General features: G+C 41.5%; 2 protein-coding genes across 2 annotated transcripts in view; one reads left to right on the top strand and one right to left on the bottom strand.

Moving 5' to 3' along the window:
• Positions 1 to 2133, bottom strand: part of LOC132768040 (venom factor-like) — a 93358-nt gene extending 91225 nt beyond the window's left edge. The window contains exon 1 of the mRNA XM_067464017.1: positions 2025 to 2133. Within this exon, the coding sequence (XP_067320118.1) occupies positions 2025 to 2113 (89 nt within the window). The 5' untranslated portion in view covers positions 2114 to 2133. The remainder of the gene's footprint in view (positions 1 to 2024) is intronic.
• A 12337-nt stretch (positions 2134 to 14470) lies between these two features.
• Positions 14471 to 19703, top strand: SYCE2 (synaptonemal complex central element protein 2). The gene is made up of 3 exons (XM_067465560.1): positions 14471 to 14578; positions 17058 to 17265; positions 19479 to 19703. The coding sequence occupies exons 1-3, from the start codon at positions 14472 to 14474 to the stop codon at positions 19671 to 19673; spliced, it is 510 nt and encodes a 169-aa protein (XP_067321661.1). The 5' UTR covers position 14471; the 3' UTR covers positions 19674 to 19703.
• Positions 19704 to 19903: the final 200 nt, after the last annotated feature.

Genomic DNA, 19903 nt, shown 5'->3' with positions numbered 1-19903 from the left:
TGCACTGACTTCCACACATAAAACATGGACCTTGAGTTTGACATATGTGGCTAATCTTAGAAGACAGGATAAAAGTTATAGATGGATCAGGTACTAAGGAGTTCACATATCTATATAAATAAAAATGTAATGTTCGTTTGTGGGATTAACAGAACTCAAAAACCACTGGATGGATTGACACCAAATTTGGACACTATACCTCAACAGACCAACGAGTGACCATTGCTCATACCCTCCCCCCCCCCCCCAAAAAAACCAGCAGAAAGGACTCAAAAATCCAAAAAAGATAAATGACAAAAAAAACTAAATGACGATACAGAAAAAAGGAAGCAAGAGGGAGGGAAGGAAGGAAAGAAAGAAAGAAAGAAAGAAAGAAAGAAAGAAAGAAAGAAAGAAGGAAAGAAGGAAAGAAGGTAAGAGAGAAGGAAGCATGGAAGTAAAGACCAAAGGATGGAAGGAAAGAGGTAGAGAAGGAAGAAAGGAGAGAAAGAGGAAGGAAATGAAAAAGGGAGGAGGAAGGAAAGAGGTAAAGAAGGAAGGAAGGAGAGAAGGAAAGAAAAAAGGGGAGGAAAGAGGGAGAAAAGGAAGAAGAGAAAGAAAGAAAGAAAGAAAGAAAGAAAGAAAGAAAAGAAAAGAAAGAGGGAGGGAGGGAAAGAAAGAAGGAAAGGGAGAAGGAAGGAAGGAGCGAGGTAGAGAAGGAAGAAAGGAGAGAAAGAGGGAGGGAAAGAAAAAGGGAGAAGGAAAGTTAGAGAAGGAAGGAAGGAGAGAAGGAAAGAAAAAAGGAAAGAAGGAAGGAAAGAGGGAATTAAGAAAGGAATGAAAGGAGAGAAAGAGGGAGGGAAGGCTGGCCACAGCAACGCATGGCGGGTACAGCTAGTATCTATATAAATAAAAATGTAATGTTCGTTTGAGGGAATAACAGAACTCAAAAACCACTGGACGAATTGACACCAAATTTGGACACAAGACACCTAACAACCCAATGTATGTCCTTCACTCAAAAAATTGATTTTGTCATTTGGGAGTTGTAGTTTCTGGGATTTATAGTTCACCTACAATCAAAGAACATTCTAAACCCCACCACCGATGGAATTGAACCAAACTTGGCACACAGTTCTCCCATGACCAACAGAAAATACTGGAAGGGTTTGGTGGGCAGTGCCCTTTGGTTTTGGAGTTGTAGGTCACCTACATCCAGAGAGCACTGTGGACTCAAACAATGATGGATCTGGACCAAACTCTACACAAATACTCAATATGCTCAAATGTGAACACTGGTGGAGTTTGGGGAAAATAGAATCTTGACATTGGGGAGTTGTAGTTGCTGGGATTTATAGTTCACCTACAATCAAAAAAGCATTCTGAACCCCACCAACTATAGAATTGGGTCAGACCTCCCACACAGAACCCCCATGTGGGCCACAGCAACGCATGACAGGGGATGGCTAGTTCTCACATATTTTTTGCATACTTCTGTTGTATTGTAAAAATAACACTCCCTGTGTCAGGATGCTGTAGAATTAATGCAGTTTGTCATCACTTTAACTGTCATTGCTCTATGCTATGTAACACTGATATCTGGAGTTTGCTGAGACACCAGAACATTAAGTAAACAAGACTAAAAACTTTCTAAAACTCCAGTGCCCATAATTCCATGGCAACTGAAGTGGTATCAAACTGCATTAATTCTACGGAGTAGATGCACCCTCGGAAATTCCGAGCCCTACCATTGGGCAGTGTAATCACCCACTTCGAGCAACAGATAGTGTGAAAAACAGAAATGTTACATTCAAATGATTTCAGCTTTTTGTTATATTTTAATCACCATAATGGTGTAGCAGTGGGAGAAGTAATGTGATGTGGATTTAAACCCATTATGTCTTAAAGCTGGCCCAAATCACCCCTAAGGTGTAACTTTAGGGAGGAAACAACAAAGGAGAATGCTATCTTGAGCAATGACATTACTTAGCACACAAACTGGAAATGTTGGGAGATGGGAATGCTGAATTGTATCATGTACTTACAGTTGGCTGTGGGAAGAAGTCGGGAAACACACCAGGAGGACGACCACCGTATACAGAATGGACCTCTCCATCATGAACTGGAGGGCCATTTGCAGGGGTAGCTGCAACCCAGTATTTATTATAGGATACAATTATCAAGCCAAACCCTTTGGCAAGAGCTTGATGTTTTATCAGCACATGGGGAGGGGTTTGCACTTCATGGGAATTTCAAAAGTAAACATCAAGCCTATCAAAACACATAAATAATACTATGTCCTTTTAAAAAAATCTCTCCTAATCAGTATTTTGTGCAATCCTTTCTTCAGAAATAGAGATGGAGTAATCAGCAAACATCCCATGAACTGGATCTACTTTAGACTGATGAAACCTATAAAAGTACAAACTGAAAACTGAAAACTTTCTTTCTATCTTTTTGTCACACACAAACACACAATACTTGCCACAGTATTGTGGAAAGAGCGGCAAACATGTGAACCTTCCCTTCCCGCTCTCAAACCCATTTTCTGACTGCTTTATCCCTCCAAGACCACCAAGAAAAAGGCATGGCCCGACTTACCGGCCCAGGGAAGTTGGGGTGCAGGGCGTCCCCCACAATCATTCTGGCCTCAGGGGGGTCTTCTTCCTCCCAGAAGCTCCCTCAGATGGCGGGAAAGTTTCCCGCCAGCAGGTCAAGTGGCCAATGGCCATCTGACCACGCCTCACTGCAGGAGAGGCCTGAGCTGGCCTCTCCCTCTTATTGGGCAGCCTATTTAAGGTTGCCCCAAGCTCCCCAGCAGGCACTGTGATTGCAACACCTGAACCATCCCACCCACCCTGCATGCGGTTTATGTTTTCATCGGTGGTCAACTTTCGTTGCTGTTTTTACCTTGTCCTGGTTACTTGTTAACAGTTAATTGTTTCATGCTTCTTGTCACAACTCCTTGTTGGCGTGGGGCATGGGCCCTGGATCTGGTTTGGTATCCCCCCCTAGCGGAAAGGGGGAACATCTGGTGGTCCCAGGGATGCCGAGTTACATTTGCCCAGTATTGTGCCGGTGGCACCCTGGCTTTTGCGGTATCGGACAGCAGTGGGCTGCCCGATCGTGATCCAGGACCCATGCTTGGCTGCCAGCCCTTGTTCCTGTTGGCAATAAATGAGTTGTAGCCATTGTTCATCGCAACATCATGTGTGAGCGTACTTCTTGGGTTGGCTGTGGGAGGTGTATCACACTTGCACACAAAAATAGTTTTAGATTTCCCTCTTTTTCTGTCAAATATTTGTCTTTATGATGTTGTAAAATACCTCCCCCGCTTGTTTTAGTGGTACCTAATTTCTCTACTTGTATGCTTGTCCACTGTGCCCTGCCTCGTGTACGGAGGAAGAGCTGTTGGAGGCTACGGACAATGCCATTGCTGTTGCCCATTTTGGGTCAAATGATGTTTAGCAGCCTGCACTCTTTCTATTTTTATCAGTTTTATACTAATTTATACAATGCTTTTGATATGAAATAAATAAGTAAATGCCTTTTTTAGAATAGAAGGATACTAATCTGTCAAATTAACAAATGTAGCCGGGGGGGGGGGGGGGGGCATGTAATGGGGGGGGGGGGCTTGACGGGCTTCACCCCCCCCCCTCGAAATTCCCAGGGTGGTCCGCGAGAAGGCCTTACTGGTACATTATTTAAACAGTTATGTTTATTCATATCATGATCTGATCACCATGCCCAATATATCCCATTTTCAGGGGGTATTGGGATAATGATACAAAAGGTTTACTAGTGTAGATCCTCAGCCCCCCCCCCCCCCGAATCAAACTCACCCCCCCCCCCCCGGAATCAAACTCAGCACCCCCTGAATCCAAATCCTACCCCCGTAAAGTGTCATGTAAACAGAGGGCACTGTGGTAATATTACTGGCGGTGACAATAATGATTATGGTGGATGTTTGAGTGAGTCTAAACATTGTCCCTGAATCTGTGCAACCAAACAGGGTGTTGGGACACAGGGTCAAGCCACCCCAGCACTTTTTTTGAAAGCCGCGGAAGAGGGGGAGGGAAGCAAGACTATTCCATGGATTTTGTCTCTTCCATATCACATGTTCAAACCTGAAGGCAGTATTCTGTTGGTTACAGATAAGATACTCAGGGGTGGATTTTTGTCTGGGGGAAAGGCATGGAAAGCAGAGAAAGCAACAATAGCATGAAGATGTATTAAATAAAACACCCCCGGAGAAAAGAAAGCTCTGCAGAGAGTGCACAACCCCCACCCCCCACCCCCACAGCCAAATTGTTATACAGCAGGGGTCCACAAACTTTTTAAACAGAGGGCCAGGTCACAGTCCCTCAAACTGTTGGAGGGCCGGATTATAATTTGAAAAAAGCATGAATGAATTCCTATGCACACTACACATTTCTTATTTGTAGTGCAAAAAACATTAAAAAAAACAATAAAAAATTAAAATGAAGAACAATTTTAACAAATACAAACTTATTAGTCTTTCAAAGGGAAGTGTGGGCCTGCTTTTGGCTGATGAGATAGGATTGTTGTTGTTATTATTGTGTGCTTTCAAGCCGTTTCAGACTTAGGTTGACCCTGAGCGAGGGCCGGGTAAATGACCTTGGAGGGCCGTATTCAGCCCCCGGGCCTTAGTTTGAAGACCCCTGTTATACAGTGAACCCATAGCAGTAACGTGTAAAAGAATACAATAAAAAGGATGTCCTGTGTCTCATCTCCATTTCTAAGCTGAAGAGCCGGTGTTGTCTGTAGACACTTCCAAGGTCATGTGGCCAGCATGACTGCATGGAGCGCCGTTACCTTCCCGCAGAAGCAGTACCTATTGGTCTATTCACATTTGCATGTTTTCGAACTGCTAGGTTGGCAGAAGCTGGGGCTAACAGTGGGAGCTCACGCTGCTCCCCGGATTCGAAAATGTGACCTTTTGATCAGCAAGTTCAGCAGCTCAGTGCTTTAACCCACTAAAAACGGACCTTATTTTTGATGAATCACAAAAAAAACACACACACACACACCATCTTCTGGTATGTTTAAATGCTTCTTTATTTTTATGTGAAGAATAGCTGGCAAGTATAAGTACAATCAGCTCTCCAGGTCCATAGATTCAAACTTAACAATTTTCTAGAAAATAAAATTTCTAAAAGCAAACATTTTATATAAGGGACACCATATTACTATGCCATTTTCTATATCTGGACTTGAGCATCCACAGATTTTGGTATCCACAGGCGATACTGGAACTCTCTGCCCCAGAGTGTGGTGGAGGCTCCTTCTTTGGAAGCTTTTAAACAGAGGCTGGATGGCCATCTGTCAGGGGTGATTTGAATGCAATATTCCTGCTTCTTGGCAGGGGGTTGGACTGGACGGCCCATGAGGTCTCTTCCAACTCTTTGATTCTATGATTCTATGATTCAAACCAAGGGCTCTTGGTAGTATGTATTATGGTTATTCTTGTCAAATACATTGCACAAAGAAGTTTACTAGTTTCATCTACTCCTGAACATATTTAAAGAGTTAATCAGGGAATGCTCATTATCAGATGGTTTTCCGGTAACAGATTTTTTTTCCGGACAACAACTTGGATAGAAAAGGAGCTTGAACCATAACCAAAGATAATAAATTGCAACATATCTAAATATTTACTTGAGGGAAATTACACCACAGAAATGGTGTAATAATATGAGAGTAAGTGGTAAACTATGGCTACCAAGAGGGGCAAAATGTAGGAGACGAGGACAGCGTTGCAAGATAGAGGTCTCCTCCAGGCAGATTACGATTTAGCATCTAGACCCTGGGTGCTCTTTCATTATCTTACACTCTGCATGCCACCATCCATTGCTTGTTTGTACATCTCCCTGCCTAAACCAGCGCTGTATCTGGATTTAAGCGGTGAATCTTTGTCCTGTACAAGAGGTTCTTGTACAGTCTTTCGGACAGAGTCCTCGTATATCTGTAAAAATTATGCATTCTGAGGTCACAACATTAATTAACCAAAAAACATGGGCAAACTTTTTTCCTCCAGGTGTTTTGGACTTACTCCCACAATTCCTAACAGTGTACCGACTGTTAGGAATTGTGGGAGTTGAAGTCCAAGACACCTGGAGGGCCAAAGTTTGCCCATGTCTGGTGTAAACTATGGGAAGAGACCTGTCCTCCCTATAAAGCATTAAGCACTCTGATGACATCACATCAATCAATTAAAAAACAGCAGACACAGTATGCACGATGAACACAACACTACAATAAGAAATCAAACTTTTATTGTATTCATAAACAATTTGAAGGGGGAAAGGGGAGCAAAAATAAGATAAAAGATAAATTTCTATGAATAATACACAGCAAGCAACTTCAGTTAAACCTGACAGCCCAAAAGTGTCAATGAATATGTCAATCAGTCTAAGTCATTGCATAGGTTTCTGAAATTCTTCATCTTGGCATTCATCCTCACTTGGCCACCTCTCAATCCAGGTATCTTTGCTTATAAGGTAGTAGAAACTGGAAAAGAGCAAAAGAGCAGAGTTCTGAATCCTTTCACTCATCGACAATATATAGTCGTATTGATGCAGCCTAGAATCACATTCGCCTTGTTTGCTGCAGCATCACACTCTTGGCTCATCCTCACTTTAACTCCTAAATCCCTTCCCCATTGGTCAAGCCAGGCCTCACTCATCTATAATATATATTTGTATTGATGCCTTCCTAGAATGGCCTTGGCCCTTTTCGCTGCAGCATCTCACTCCTGGTTCAAATCCAGCTTGACTCCTAGATCCCTTTCCCATTGATCAAGCCAGAGCTCGCTTGTCTATCCCAATGTGACTTACTTTATATACCGGGTCCTAGAGAAGTGCACTTGGAAAGGACCAGGCGCCTGCCTTGTGGAATTCCTTGTCGCTCTATATGAGAGCCATGCGTGAGTTGGGGCCTTTTACTCTAGCACTTAAGACCTGGCTTTTTACTAGAGCTTTTGATCTTTGTTAATTTTATCAATATCTGTATGTATGTATTTTTATCCTTTACAATTTTAGCTTGTAAATCGCCTAGAGCATCTTGGATGGGGGGCAATTAATAAGTAATTAGATGATGATGATGATGATGATGATGATGATTAAAGGTAAAGGTAAAGGTTATCCCCTGGCATTAAGTCCAGTCATGTCTGACTCTGGGGTGTGGTGCTCATCTCCATTTCTAAGCCGAAGAGCCAGCGTTGTCCGTAGACACCTCCAAGGTCATGTGGCCGGCATGACTGCATGGAGCGCCGTTACCTTCCCGCCGGAGCGGTACCTATTGATCTACTCACATTTGCATGTTTTCGAACTGCTAGGTTGGCAGAAGCTAGGGCTGACAGCGGAAGCTCACGGAATTGAACCTGCGACCTTTCGATCAACAAGCTCAGCACATCAGCGCTTTAACCCACTGCGCCATCGGGGGCTCCCATGATGATGATATTATTATTCTAAAACCACTGGACGAATTGACACCAAATTTGGACACAATGCACCTATCAGGCCAGCAAGTGACCATCACCCATAAAAACACTGAAAAACACAGTGGAAGAGACTTTAAAAGCCAAAAAACAAAAAATACATTAAAATGCATGTGCAAAATCACATATATACACAAACACACAAATATATACACACACATATACACATTTATATACACACAGAGAACAAATATACACAGACTGGGCCACAGCAACGCGTGGCAGGGGACGGCTAGTCTATATAAATAAAAATGTAACGTTCGTTTGTGGGATTAACAGAACTCAATAAAACAGAAAGAAACTTCTGCCCGTAGTGGAAACTATTGTCCTTTGTGGCCGACAAAAACGGGCTTTAATCGGAAGTAAAATTTCAGGACCTATGACCTGTGAAAAATCTTTGAAGAATGATGGTAATTTCAGGGCCTTGTTGAGATCTCCTGCCAGATCTGGAGACACTGGCCTCCTTTTTCCCCCCAAGTCATCTTGAGAGGAAAAACTTTCAACCCCTCCTGATTTATTTTTTTCTGGCTACAGGCCTGCAACCAGGTGTACAAAAGATGACAACACACAACCATCTTCAGGGCTGCCAGGAAAATGAAGGCCCCAAGTCAGTGCTGGGAGGTCCTCACTCAAGTCCCAAGTAGGCTCCACCCACTCCTCACCAGTGCCTCACTGATTGGATGAGAGGAGTGCTGCTAATCCGCTGATTGGCTGTTCTAAATGTAGGTTTTCTACTCTGCCCCTCCCCCCTTGGGCTGCTGTGAGGGAAGGAAATTCCCCTCAGTGAGAAGCCATTGAATTTGGAAGAGAAAAGTGTGAGAAGAAGAAGAAGAAAGAGGTCAAAGATACTTCCTCTTTTACGCCACTGTTCTTGGCTGTTCTTATTTAATATCACATTTATATTAATTTTTACTATGTATAGCATATTTAAGTTTTTACTGTCTGTTATTAAGTTTAGAGTTAGGTTGCTTTTATGTTGTTTAATATGAATTTGTCCTGAAGTAATTTGCCTGAATGTTTCCCCCCCCCCTTTTTGGCATTGAAAGTTTGCCAGACATGTTGGGAAATGCCCAGAGTCACTCTGGGGAGATAGGGTGGTCTATAAATAATTATAATTATTATAATATAATAATATTATATAATAATATAATATATGGCTAGTAATAATATAATATAATGGCTAGTAATCTCTCTCTATATATAAATGCTCTGTTCATAATGAATACCTTAAAAACAAAAGAACCAATGAATGAAATCACACCAAATATGGCAACAAAATGTCTCACAACACAAGGAGCGACCATCACTCAAAAAAGTATGATTTTGTCATTTGGGAGTTGTAGTTGCTGGGATTTATAGTACACCTACAATCAAAGAGTATTATTAACTCCACCAATGATGGAATTGAATCAAATGTGGCACACAGAACTCCCATGACGAACAGAAAACACTAGAAGCAGGCATGTAGCATGGGGGTATTGGGGTAATGATACAAAAGGTTTGCAAGGGTAGACCCTCTTTCACTCAGACTCAGCCCCCCCCCCCGAAACTCACCCCCCCGAAACCCCCCCTGAAAAAAATTCAGCCCCCCCCCCCCCCGGAACAAAATCCTGCCTACGGGCCTGACTAGAAGGGTTTGGTGGGCAGTGACCTTGAGTTTGGGAGTTGTAGTTCACCTACATCCAGAGACTACCATGGACTCAAACAATGATGATCTGGGCCAAACTTGGCACGAATACACGATATGCCCAAATATGAACACAGATGGAGTTTGGGGGAAATAGACCTTGACATTTGGGAGTTGTAGTTATTGGGATTTATAGTTCACCTACAATCAAAGAGCATTTTGAACCAGACCGACAGAATTGGGCCAAACTTCCCACACAGAACCCCCATGACCAACAGAAAATACTCAAGGCCACCTGGTCCAATTCCCTTCACTAGGGCAAGAACATGTAATCAAAGCCCTCCTGACAAAGAGCCATCCAGCCATAGATATAGATAGATATGATTCACACACACATAGATATAGTATCATTGATTTGAAAGGGGCCCCTGAAGAAGGAAAATTATATGTTGCATGTTCCAGAGTAGGCAAACCAGACAATTCCCACATCAACACTGACAAAGAAACAGCAAGAAATACTGTTTACCCACAAGCATAAATAAATTACATATATTAGAAACCAACACTTTCTCATTAATTTTCCAGATCATCAGACTGGGCGACAGTAACGCGTGGCAGGGGACAGCTAGTATTATATAATAATATAATATATGGCTAGTAATAATATAATATAATGGCTAGTAATAAAATAATAATAATTATTATTATTATTACTAGCCATCCCCTGCCACGCGTTGCTGTGACACAGTCTGTGTTTTGTATGTGTATATATGTGTGTATATATTTTATTTATGTTTATATGTGTACATGTATATTGTGTATATGTGTGTGCTTGTCTATATGCATATTTGTGTGTATATATGTATGTATATGGATATATATATGTGTGCATGTGTATATGTATATATGTATGTATGCATGTATATGTGCATGTGTATATATGTGTGTATGTATATGTATGATGTGTATATTTGTGTGTGTTTGTGCATATATATACGTGTGTGTATAAATGTCTGCATATGTATATGAGTGTATGTGTATATGTATATATGGTGTATTTTGGGGGGGTTTTAAGTCTGTTCCGCTGGGGTTTTGTGTGTGTGTGTTTATGGGTGATGGACACTCGTTGGACTGTTAGATGTATTGTGTCCAAATTTCTTGTCAATTCATCCAGTGGTTTTTGAGTTATGTTAATCCACAAACGAACATTATATTTTCTATATATATAAATTTGTTAGGGGCATCCAACGAGGAAACAAAACTCAAAAAACCCCCAACGAAACTTAACCAAAATTCCCATGCCCATAACACAACCCACAAGGTACAAACATATCTACTCAAAATGAAAAACAACACAACAACACACTCACAAAACGGCAAAACAACAAAACTCAAAAAAACCCAACGAAACTTAACCAAAATTGCCATGCCCATAACACAACCCACAAGGTACAAACATATCTACTCAAAATGAAAAACAACACAACAACACACTCACAAAACGGCAAAAGAACAAAACTCAAAAATCCCCCAACGAAACTTAACCAAAATCCCCGTGCCCATAACACAACCCACAAGGTACAAACATACCTACTCAAAATGAAAAACAACACAACAACACACTCACAAAACGGCAAAACAACAAAACTCAAAAATCCCCCAACGAAACTTAACCAAAATCCCCGTGCCCATAACACAACCCACAAGGTACAAACATATCTACTCAAAATGAAAAACAACACAACAACACACTCACAAAACGGCAAAACAACAAAACTCAAAAATCCCCCAACGAAACTTAACTAAAATCCCCGTGCCCATAACACAACCCACAAGGTACAAACATATCTACTCAACATGAAAAACAACACAGCAACACACTCACAAAACGGCAAAAGAACAAAACTCAAAAAAACCCCAACGAAACTTAACCAAAATTCCCATGCCCATAACACAACCCACAAGGTACAAACATATCTACTCAAAATGAAAAACAACACAACAACACACTCACAAAACAGCAAAACAACTGAGCATGTACATTGGCGCCCAGCCGCAAGTTCCCTGGCGCGCGCACATGGCTTTCCGGCCAACGTTCCCTCTGTGGAAACCATGCCCACTCCAAGCCCCGCCGCGCTGCTTCCCGCACACACACCCCCCCTGCCGCACACACACACGCAACCCCACGCTCCATCACTCCCCCCGCCGCCGCATACACACACGCAACCCCACTCCCCCCACCGCCACACACACACACACAACCCCACGCTCCATCACTCCCCCCACCGCCGCACTCACGCAACCCCACTCCCCCCGCCGCCGCACACACACACGCAACCCCACTCCCTCCGCCGCTGCACACACACACGCAACCCCACGCTCCATCACTCCCCCCGCTGCCGCACACACACATGCAACCCCACGCTCCATCACTCCCCTGCCCCAATCTTACCTCCTTTTACTTCACGCCACCTCCAAACCCCACCCCGCCCCTTCCCGCCCTGTCAAAATCTAGGAAAGACAGGAAGGAAGGAAAGAAGGAAGAAAGAGAAAGGGAGGTAAAGAAAAAGGGGGAAGGAAGGAAAGTTACAGGAAGAAGAAAAGGAAAGAAAAGGAAAGATGGAAGGAAAGAAAAGAGAGACAGCAGAAGAGAAAGAAAAAGGGGGAAGGAAGGAAAGAGATAGAGAAAGAAGATGGGAAGGAAGGAAGGAAGGAAGGAAGGAAGGAAGGAAGGAAGGAGGGAGGGAGGGAGGGAGGGAGGGAGGGAAGGAGGGAGGAAGGGAAAGAAGGAGAGAAAGAGGGAAGATTGGCCACAGCAACACGTGGCGGGTAAAGGTTGTTATTTCTATTATTATTATTATGCTATTGTTCCTCTGAGACCCTTTTAGGGGGAATGGGAGAGGTGTCAGGTCCCGGAGGCAATGCATTGCATTATTGTTATTGTTATGATGGTGGTGAAATAAAAGGAAATAAAAAGTGAAAGAAGGAAGCAAACAGGGAGGGAAGAAAGGCAAAGGAAGAAAGGGGGAGGGAATGAGGGAAAGAGAGAAGGATGAAACCAAGTAGTGAAAGAAGGAAAGAAAGAAAGAGGTAGAGAAGGAAGAAAGGAGAGAAAGGGGGAGGAAAAGGGGGAAGGAATAGGTAGGAACCTCTCTTTCATAATAGTCCAGATATCTACCTCAACTTTAATAAGTTTTACTATAGGCCACAGCAACGCGTGGCAGGGCACAGCTAGTTATTTATATAGATTACAGGCATCTCTCCTCATAGAATCTTAGAGTTGGAAGAGACCTCATGGGCCATCCAGTCCAACCCCCTGCCAAGAAGTAGGAATATTGCATTCAAATCACCCCTGACAGATGGCCATCCAGCCTCTGTTTAAAAGCTTTCAAAGAAGGAGCCTCCACCACACTCCGGGGCAGAGAGTTCCACTGCTGAACGGCTCTCAGTCAGGAAGTTCTTCCTCATGTTCAGGGCCTTCTTCTTCATACAATTTTGTAGGGAGGAGGTTGTGAGCAAGTGGAATTATTAAATTTATCCAGCATTTTTCCCCCTACGATTTAGTATCATTTGCATAGAATATGTCCCAAGTCCCTCAGTGTTGTTCACTCCTAAAAATTAGAAGATGACGCCTCGGTAATAAACCCAGAGTAAGAGTAAGGCGTACCTATGGAGTCCAGCGTTCGAATTCCTGCTTGGGCCCGGAAACCTTGGAGGTCACACTCTCTCAGCCCCAGAGGACCCTTAGGGCTGAATTGAAGGCACACAACAAATCCCGGCCATCCCCCTTCCTATCATTCATAGTCACTGTGTTTTTAAGAAGTATATCCCACCCTTGTTTGATAAATTATTTATTCTGTTGTATCAAATTCATTTTTATTCTTCAAAGCAAACAATAATTCTGAATAAATAATATCTAAAACTACACAAATTGAGTATTTTTATTTTTACCTTTTTATCAACTATAAATTATTGAAGATTTATTCCTCTGCTAGCTGTCCCCTGCCACGCATTGCTGTGGCCTAGTATGTGTATATGTGTTTTGTGTGTATATATATTTGTGTATATATGTGTGTTTGCATGTGTGTGTGTGTGTGTGTGTGGTTTTCCAGTGTTTTTAGGAGTGATGGTCACTTGCTGGCCTGATAGGTGTCTTGTGTCCAAATCTGGTGTCAATTCGTCCAGGTGTTTTTGAGTTATGTCAGTCCCACAAACTAACATTACATTTTTATTTATATAGATTGAAGATATTTCCACCCTGCCTTTCTCCACAGCCAGATCCAAAGCATATGAAACACACAATATCAACAATAAAATCTAAAAGGCAAAAGTTAAAACAGGCTAAAAACACATCTACGATTAAAAAAAAAAACAAATTCCCCCTCCCCCATATCAGCCCTTCAATAAATAGTCATAAACCTTGAAACTCAACTTAAATTATATGTTTAATTTTATTCAAATTCATTTATTTCCTTTGAATAAGCATCTTTGTATTCTATGTGTTGTTGGAGGCTTTCATGGCCAGAATCACCAGGTTGCTGTGAGTTTTCCAGGCTGTTTGGCCATGTTCCAGAAGCATTCTCTCCTGATGTTTCACCCACATCTATGGCAGGCATCCTCAGAGGTAATGAGGTCTGAGGGAAACTAGGCAAGTGGGATTTATATATTGTGGAATTGTGGAATGTCCAGGGTGGCAGCCAGGCTTTGAAGCTGCTGGGCTATTCAATGCTAATCAAGCTGGCCAACTGCAACATTCACACTTGCCTCAAACAGACAAGAGTTCTTTCTCTTGTCAGATATATAAGCCCCACTTGCCTAGTTTCCAACAGACCTCACAACCTCTGAGGATATCTGCCATAGATGTGGGTGAAAGGTAAGGAGAGAATGCTTCCAGAACATGGCTATACAGCCCAGAAAACTCACAACAACCCAGCCTTGTATTCTTTTTCAGTATACATACTAGAACATAATTTGGCATAATTCATTTTATTGAACTTTAATTAGAGTTTACAGAAGGCCTAATATTTATGGTTTTAATTTGGTTTTAAGTTTTAAATTGTATGTTTTATTGGCTGTCAGTCGCCTTGGCCCCTTGAGAGGGGAAAGGTGGGATATAAAGTGCTTAAATAAATAAATAACAGAGCTTTACAACTGGGGCCATTGTGTTTTAAGACCAAGCTATATAACCTGTTTTAATTTGTCCACAACTGGTGCATGTTTCACTGGGATTATTCCTGGATTTTGCATAAACCAGTTACTCAAACAAAAAAATAACAAAGATAAAAAAAGAACTGGATTGTGTTGCCATGCCCTGAAAGTTCTCTCTTTCTCCTTTTAGAGGCTGCAATGTCATCTAATCAGGAATTTCTGTTTGAAGAGGCTGAACAAAAGAAATCAAATAGCCCATTTTTCTCTAATGTACAAAGAAGTGCATTAAGTGATGATCTGTTAAGGTAAGATTTTTTAAATGATCAGAAAATTAATGGACATTTTAATTTTGAATAATTAACAAATGTGGCAATTTGAATGTATTAGTGGTACATCCATTCATAAATGTAAGAGAACCTGTAAGTGAGATTATGGCCCCTACTACACTGCTATATAATCCAGATTGTCAAAGCATATAATCTACATTATTTGCTTTGAACTGGATTATACTAGTCTACACTACCATATAATCCAGTTCAAAGCAGATCATCTGGATTTTATATGGCAGTGTAGATGGTGCCTGTGTGGGAGGTAAATTCTCTGGAAAAGTAGCTAAGAGTGATAGTTGGCTGTTATTTATTTATTTATTTATTTATTTGCTTTACTTCTATACCGCCTTTCTCAGCCGAAATGGCGACTCAAGGCGGTTTACATAGTAAAGGTTAACACAACAACATCAAAAAAGCAGTTAAAAACACATTATACAAAACATATCAAGTCAAAAACAATCATTATCATAGACATGCGCCTCAGCAAACAAATCAGAATCCGTAATCCTAATCCTTTATACCAATTCCTATGTTCAGTTGTACCATCTTACTGTATTTCATTGCAGTATTTAGCCAAACGCTTGTTCGTAAAGCCAAGTCTTGACCTTCCTCCGGAATGCCAGCAGTGAGGGGGCCTGTCTGATGTCCACAGGTAGGGCGTTCCACAGCCGGAGGGCCACCACCGAGAAGGCCCTGTCTCTCGTCCCCGCCAACCGCGCCTGCGATGCGGGCGGGACCGAGAGCAGGGCCTCCCCAGACGATCTTAATGTCCTAGTCGGTTCATAGGAGGAGATGCGTTCGGAGAGGTAAGTAGGGCCAGAACCGTTTAGGGCTTTATAGGCTAAAGCCAGCACCTTGAATTGTGCCCGGTAGCAGATTGGCAGCCAGTGGAGCTGGCGCAACAGAGGAGTAGTATGCTCCCTGAGTGCCGTTCCTGTTAGCAACCTGGCTGCCGAACGTTGGACCATTTGAAGCTTCCGAGCAGTCTTCAAGGGCAACCCCACGTAGAGAGCGTTGCAGTAGTCTAAGCGGGATGTAACCAGAGCGTGGACTACTGTGGCCAAGCCAGACTTCCCAAGGTATTTATTTATTTCACAGTTTTCTATACCGAGCTTCTCAACCTCATTGAGGGACTCAGCCCGGTTTCCAGCCATAAAAAACATATACACTCATTAAAATATCATATATCACAATTCACTTAATACATCTATTTTCCTAGAATCACAGAATCTTAGAGTTGTAAGAGACCACAAAGTCATCCAGTCCAACCCCCTGCTGTGCAGTAAAACACAATCAAAGCACCCCCAACAGATGGTCATCCAGTCTCTGCTTAGAATCCTCCAGAGAAAAGGACTCCACCACACTCCAAGACAGCAGCTTATTCCTCTGCCAGACAGCTCTTACCTCTCTTAGTTCTTCCTAATGTTTAGGTGACATCTCTTTTCCTAAAGTTTTAATCTGTTGCTCCATGTCCTAGTCTCTAGAAGACAAACTTGACCCCTCCTCAAGGGGATACCTTTCAAATATTTAAACACAACTGCCAAGTTCCCTCTCAGTCGTCTTTCCTACAAGCTAAACATACCCAGTTTCCCAAGCTGCTTTGCTTCTAAACGATTCCTTTTAAAATCATTCCTTTGGTTGCAAGTTTTTTCTCATGACAGCATAGAAATGGTTGCAGGGAAATTACATCCTGGATTCTTAATGAAGTATATATAGACCATATTCACATATTTCATTACACTTACAACATACTAGGAAATGACTTTATTTGTTGAGACAGAAATATTTGTTGTTTATTCGTTCAGTCATTTCCGTGACCTCATGGACCAGTCCACATCAGAGCTCCCTGCCGGCTGTCACCACTCCCAGCTCTTTCAAGGTTAAGCCAGTCACTTCAAGGATACCATCCATCCATCTTGCCCTTGGGCGGCCCCTCTTCCTTTTTCCTTTCATTTTCCCCAGCACCATTATCTTTCTCCAAGCTTTCCGGTCTTCTTATTATGTGGCCGAAGTGTTTCATCTTTGCCTTCAGTATCCTTCCCTCCAGTGAGTAGCTGGCCTTTATGTCCTGGAGTTTGGACTAGTTTGATCTTCTTGCGGTCTAAGGCACTCTCAATTTTCCTCCAACACCACAGTTCAAAAGCATCTATCTTCCTTTGCTCAGCCTTCCTTATGGTGAAGCTCTCGCATCTATAGGTTACTACGGGGAATACCATTGCTTTAACTATGCGGATTTTTGTTCCCAGTGTGATGTCTCTGCTCTTCACTATTTTATCGAGATTGGTCATTGCTCTTCTCTCAAGAAGTAAACGTCTTCTGATTTTCTGGCTGCAGTCTGCGAAATCTTAGAATGTTAAAATCTGTCTCTGTTGGGAAATAATGTAATAGGTGTGTTACTTTTGAATGTGCTGTTGCTACAAGAAACAGTTCAAATGCTATTTTTACTTTTTTCCAGCCATAGGAAAGAATCTTCCAACACTCCTCTTTCTAGTCCACTCACAAGCGGAGGGTCAGACAGCAGGTCTACAAGTTTTTTCATGGCCCTGAATTCAGCTATTGAAAATATGGAGCAAAGAACTCAGAAACTGGTTGACAAAATTAATGAGGATCGGAAGAAAGACCACGAGTTCATGAATACGTTCAGAGAAAATCTTTTGCTAAAGGTAAATTTATCTAGTTATAATGCACAAGTTGCATTCTGATTAATCGAGAATAACTACAAGTCCCCTAAATTATTGTATTTTCTTCCCATTTCTTAGTGTTTTGAGTTCGCTTCTTGTACTTAATCAATACTCAAAAATCAATAAAACCAAGTATTGTCGAAGGCTTTCATGGCCGGAATCACTGGGTGTTGTAGGTCTTTTCGGGCTATATGGCCATGTTCCTGAGGCATTTTCTCCTGACGTTTTGCCTGCATCTATGGCAAGCATCCTCAGAGGTAGTGAGGTCTATTGGAACTAGGCAAATGGGTTTATATATCTGTGGAATGACCAGGGTGGGACAAAGAACTCTTGTCTGCTGGAGCTAGGTGTGAATGTTTCAACTGACCACCTTGATTAGCATTTGATGGCCTGGCAGTACCTGGGGCAATCTTTTGTTGAGAGGTGATTAGATGTGCCTAATTGTTTCCCCTCTGTTGTTTTGCTGTTGTAATTTTAGAGTTTTTTAATACTGGTAGCCAGATTTTGTTCATTTTCATGGTTTCCTACTTTCTGTTGAAATTGTCCACATGCTTGTGGATTTCAATGGCTTCTCTGTGTAGCCTGACGTAGTGGTTGTGAGAGTCATCTAGCATTTCTGTGTTCTCAAATAATATGCTGTGTCCAGACTGGTTCATCAGGTGCTCTGCTATGGCTGACTTCTCTGGTTGAAGTAGTCTGCAATGCCTTTCATGTTCCTTGATTCGTGTTTAGGCAATGCTGAGTTTGATGGTCCCTATGTAGACTTGTCCACAGCTGCATGGCATACGGTAGACTCCTGCAGAAGTAAGAGGATCCCTCTTGTCCTTTGCTGAACGTAGCATTTCTTGGATTTTCTTGGTGGGTCTGTAGATAGTTTGTATGTTGTGTTTCTTCATCGAATTTCCTAGAGGGATCCTCTCACCTCTGCAGGACTCTACCGTGTACCATGCAGCTGTGGAAAAGTCTACATAGGGACCACCAAATGCAGCATTGCCCAAACACGAATCAAGGAATATGAAAGGATGCTTGCCATAGATGCAGGCGAAACGTCAGGAGAAAATGCTTCTAGAACATGGCCATATAGCCTGAAAAAAACCTACAACAACCCAATAACACCAAGTATTTTAGAAGAAATTAGTCACTAGAATCTTTTACTTGCTCATAACCTCTTTCTCCCAAAAATTCAGATATGGTTGCATCTTTCCCATTTTCCACACTGAAAATCTTTTCAGCATCCATCCTATTTCCTATTTTCAGTATGTTCTTTAATATAATGTGACTCTTTTCATGTAAAGAAATGTTCAAATGATCTTTCTGGCATTTGTATTACACTATGTAACATGATTTTTGTTCCTGGGTTATAAATGTAATTTCCTAATTGGTTCTAACATTAAAAATATGGAAAAGTTTATTAAACTGCACAAACTTTGTTTTTGCGGGACATCCTGCAACACATTTTGCTATAGTTTTCCAGTGACTATCTTGTAGAGTCCCAACCAATTCAACATTGTGTGTGGCAGCCACAAAAATGAAGTTTCTGGAGTATAACAACTCATTTCAAAGTAAGCATCACACGATTAAAAAGGAAAGAATACTTTCAAACCAGGAATTGAATTTTTCAAATTTAGTTTCATAGTATTACTGCTCCCCCTGCTCTCTGCTCAATTTCCCTTTTATTTCCCTGGTGACTTGAAAATTACACCACAGGAGCTGCTAAGTCTATTAATATCAACCTTTGCGCTGTTTCAAAGGACATTGATTGGTGGTTGGATTCTAACTGCATAGCTGCTCCTTAAATTTCCGATCATTCTACTGATGTATGGTCGTAACTATTCATTGTTGTTATTTGTCCAAAAGTGGATCTCAAGTTATGTATGGGACATCTCCAAGAACCATAGTTCATGACGATGAAAAATCATGGCTGTAAATTACTTGTGTCAAACACTCTGTAATGCAGTCTCCCTCATTTCCTAATATTGCACCATCATCTTTTCTAACAACTCACACTGTTTCGTGTCATTTTATGATATTTACTCAAATTAGCCATTACTAAATTCTCATATGGTTATACATGGATATGTTTGCAAGTGTTGAGAAGTAAAATTTGTCCAAGTCTTTTAACTTAGGACAAGCCCTTCATAAAGGATTAAAAAAAAATCTTTAGCTCTCATTAATTCTTCTCTTTCTTCTGAAAGGTTTCAAGCTTGGCAGAAAAGTTGGAAGAAAGGGCGTTTTATGTTTATGACCATAATAGCAAGCTAATTCAGGACAAACTCCAAGAGTTTTCTGAAATTATGGAGAGGATCAGGCAGATTGAGACCGAGCTTAGACAAGTCTGTAACACTGTTGAAATATTGTATAAAGACCTGTGCGGTCAACCTGAACTGTGATAACATACAGGAAAAAAAAGAAGAAAGATACAAAAAAAAAACATTTGAACCCATGTGTTATTTGGGTTCATGCAATTTGTAATGTATGTTTATTTAGAATGGAAATAAATATTCAGAACTATTTGAAATTAAATAAATATTTCTAATGTTGACTATAAGCTTTCAATTACTTTGTTACTTCAACATCTCAAACGTGTAAATTTGTTGGCGTTCATTGATTCTGGGAAACA

The sequence above is a fragment of the Anolis sagrei genome, chromosome 2 (genome assembly GCF_037176765.1).
Source record: "Anolis sagrei isolate rAnoSag1 chromosome 2, rAnoSag1.mat, whole genome shotgun sequence".
Taxonomy (NCBI): domain Eukaryota; kingdom Metazoa; phylum Chordata; class Lepidosauria; order Squamata; family Dactyloidae; genus Anolis; species Anolis sagrei.
Note: the sequence above shows the minus strand (reverse complement) of the source record. Positions and strands in the feature narration are given on the sequence as shown.

Bases quoted from the DNA above. Each gene is read 5' to 3' on its own strand.
- SYCE2 (XM_067465560.1), top strand. From the start codon at position 14,472: ATGTCATCTAATCAGGAATTTCTGTTTGAAGAGGCTGAACAAAAGAAA. The intron at 14,579-17,057 runs GTAAGATTTTTT...ACTTTTTTCCAG, and splicing joins TTAAGTGATGATCTGTTAAG to CCATAGGAAAGAATCTTCCA. The intron at 17,266-19,478 runs GTAAATTTATCT...TTCTTCTGAAAG, and splicing joins GAGAAAATCTTTTGCTAAAG to GTTTCAAGCTTGGCAGAAAA.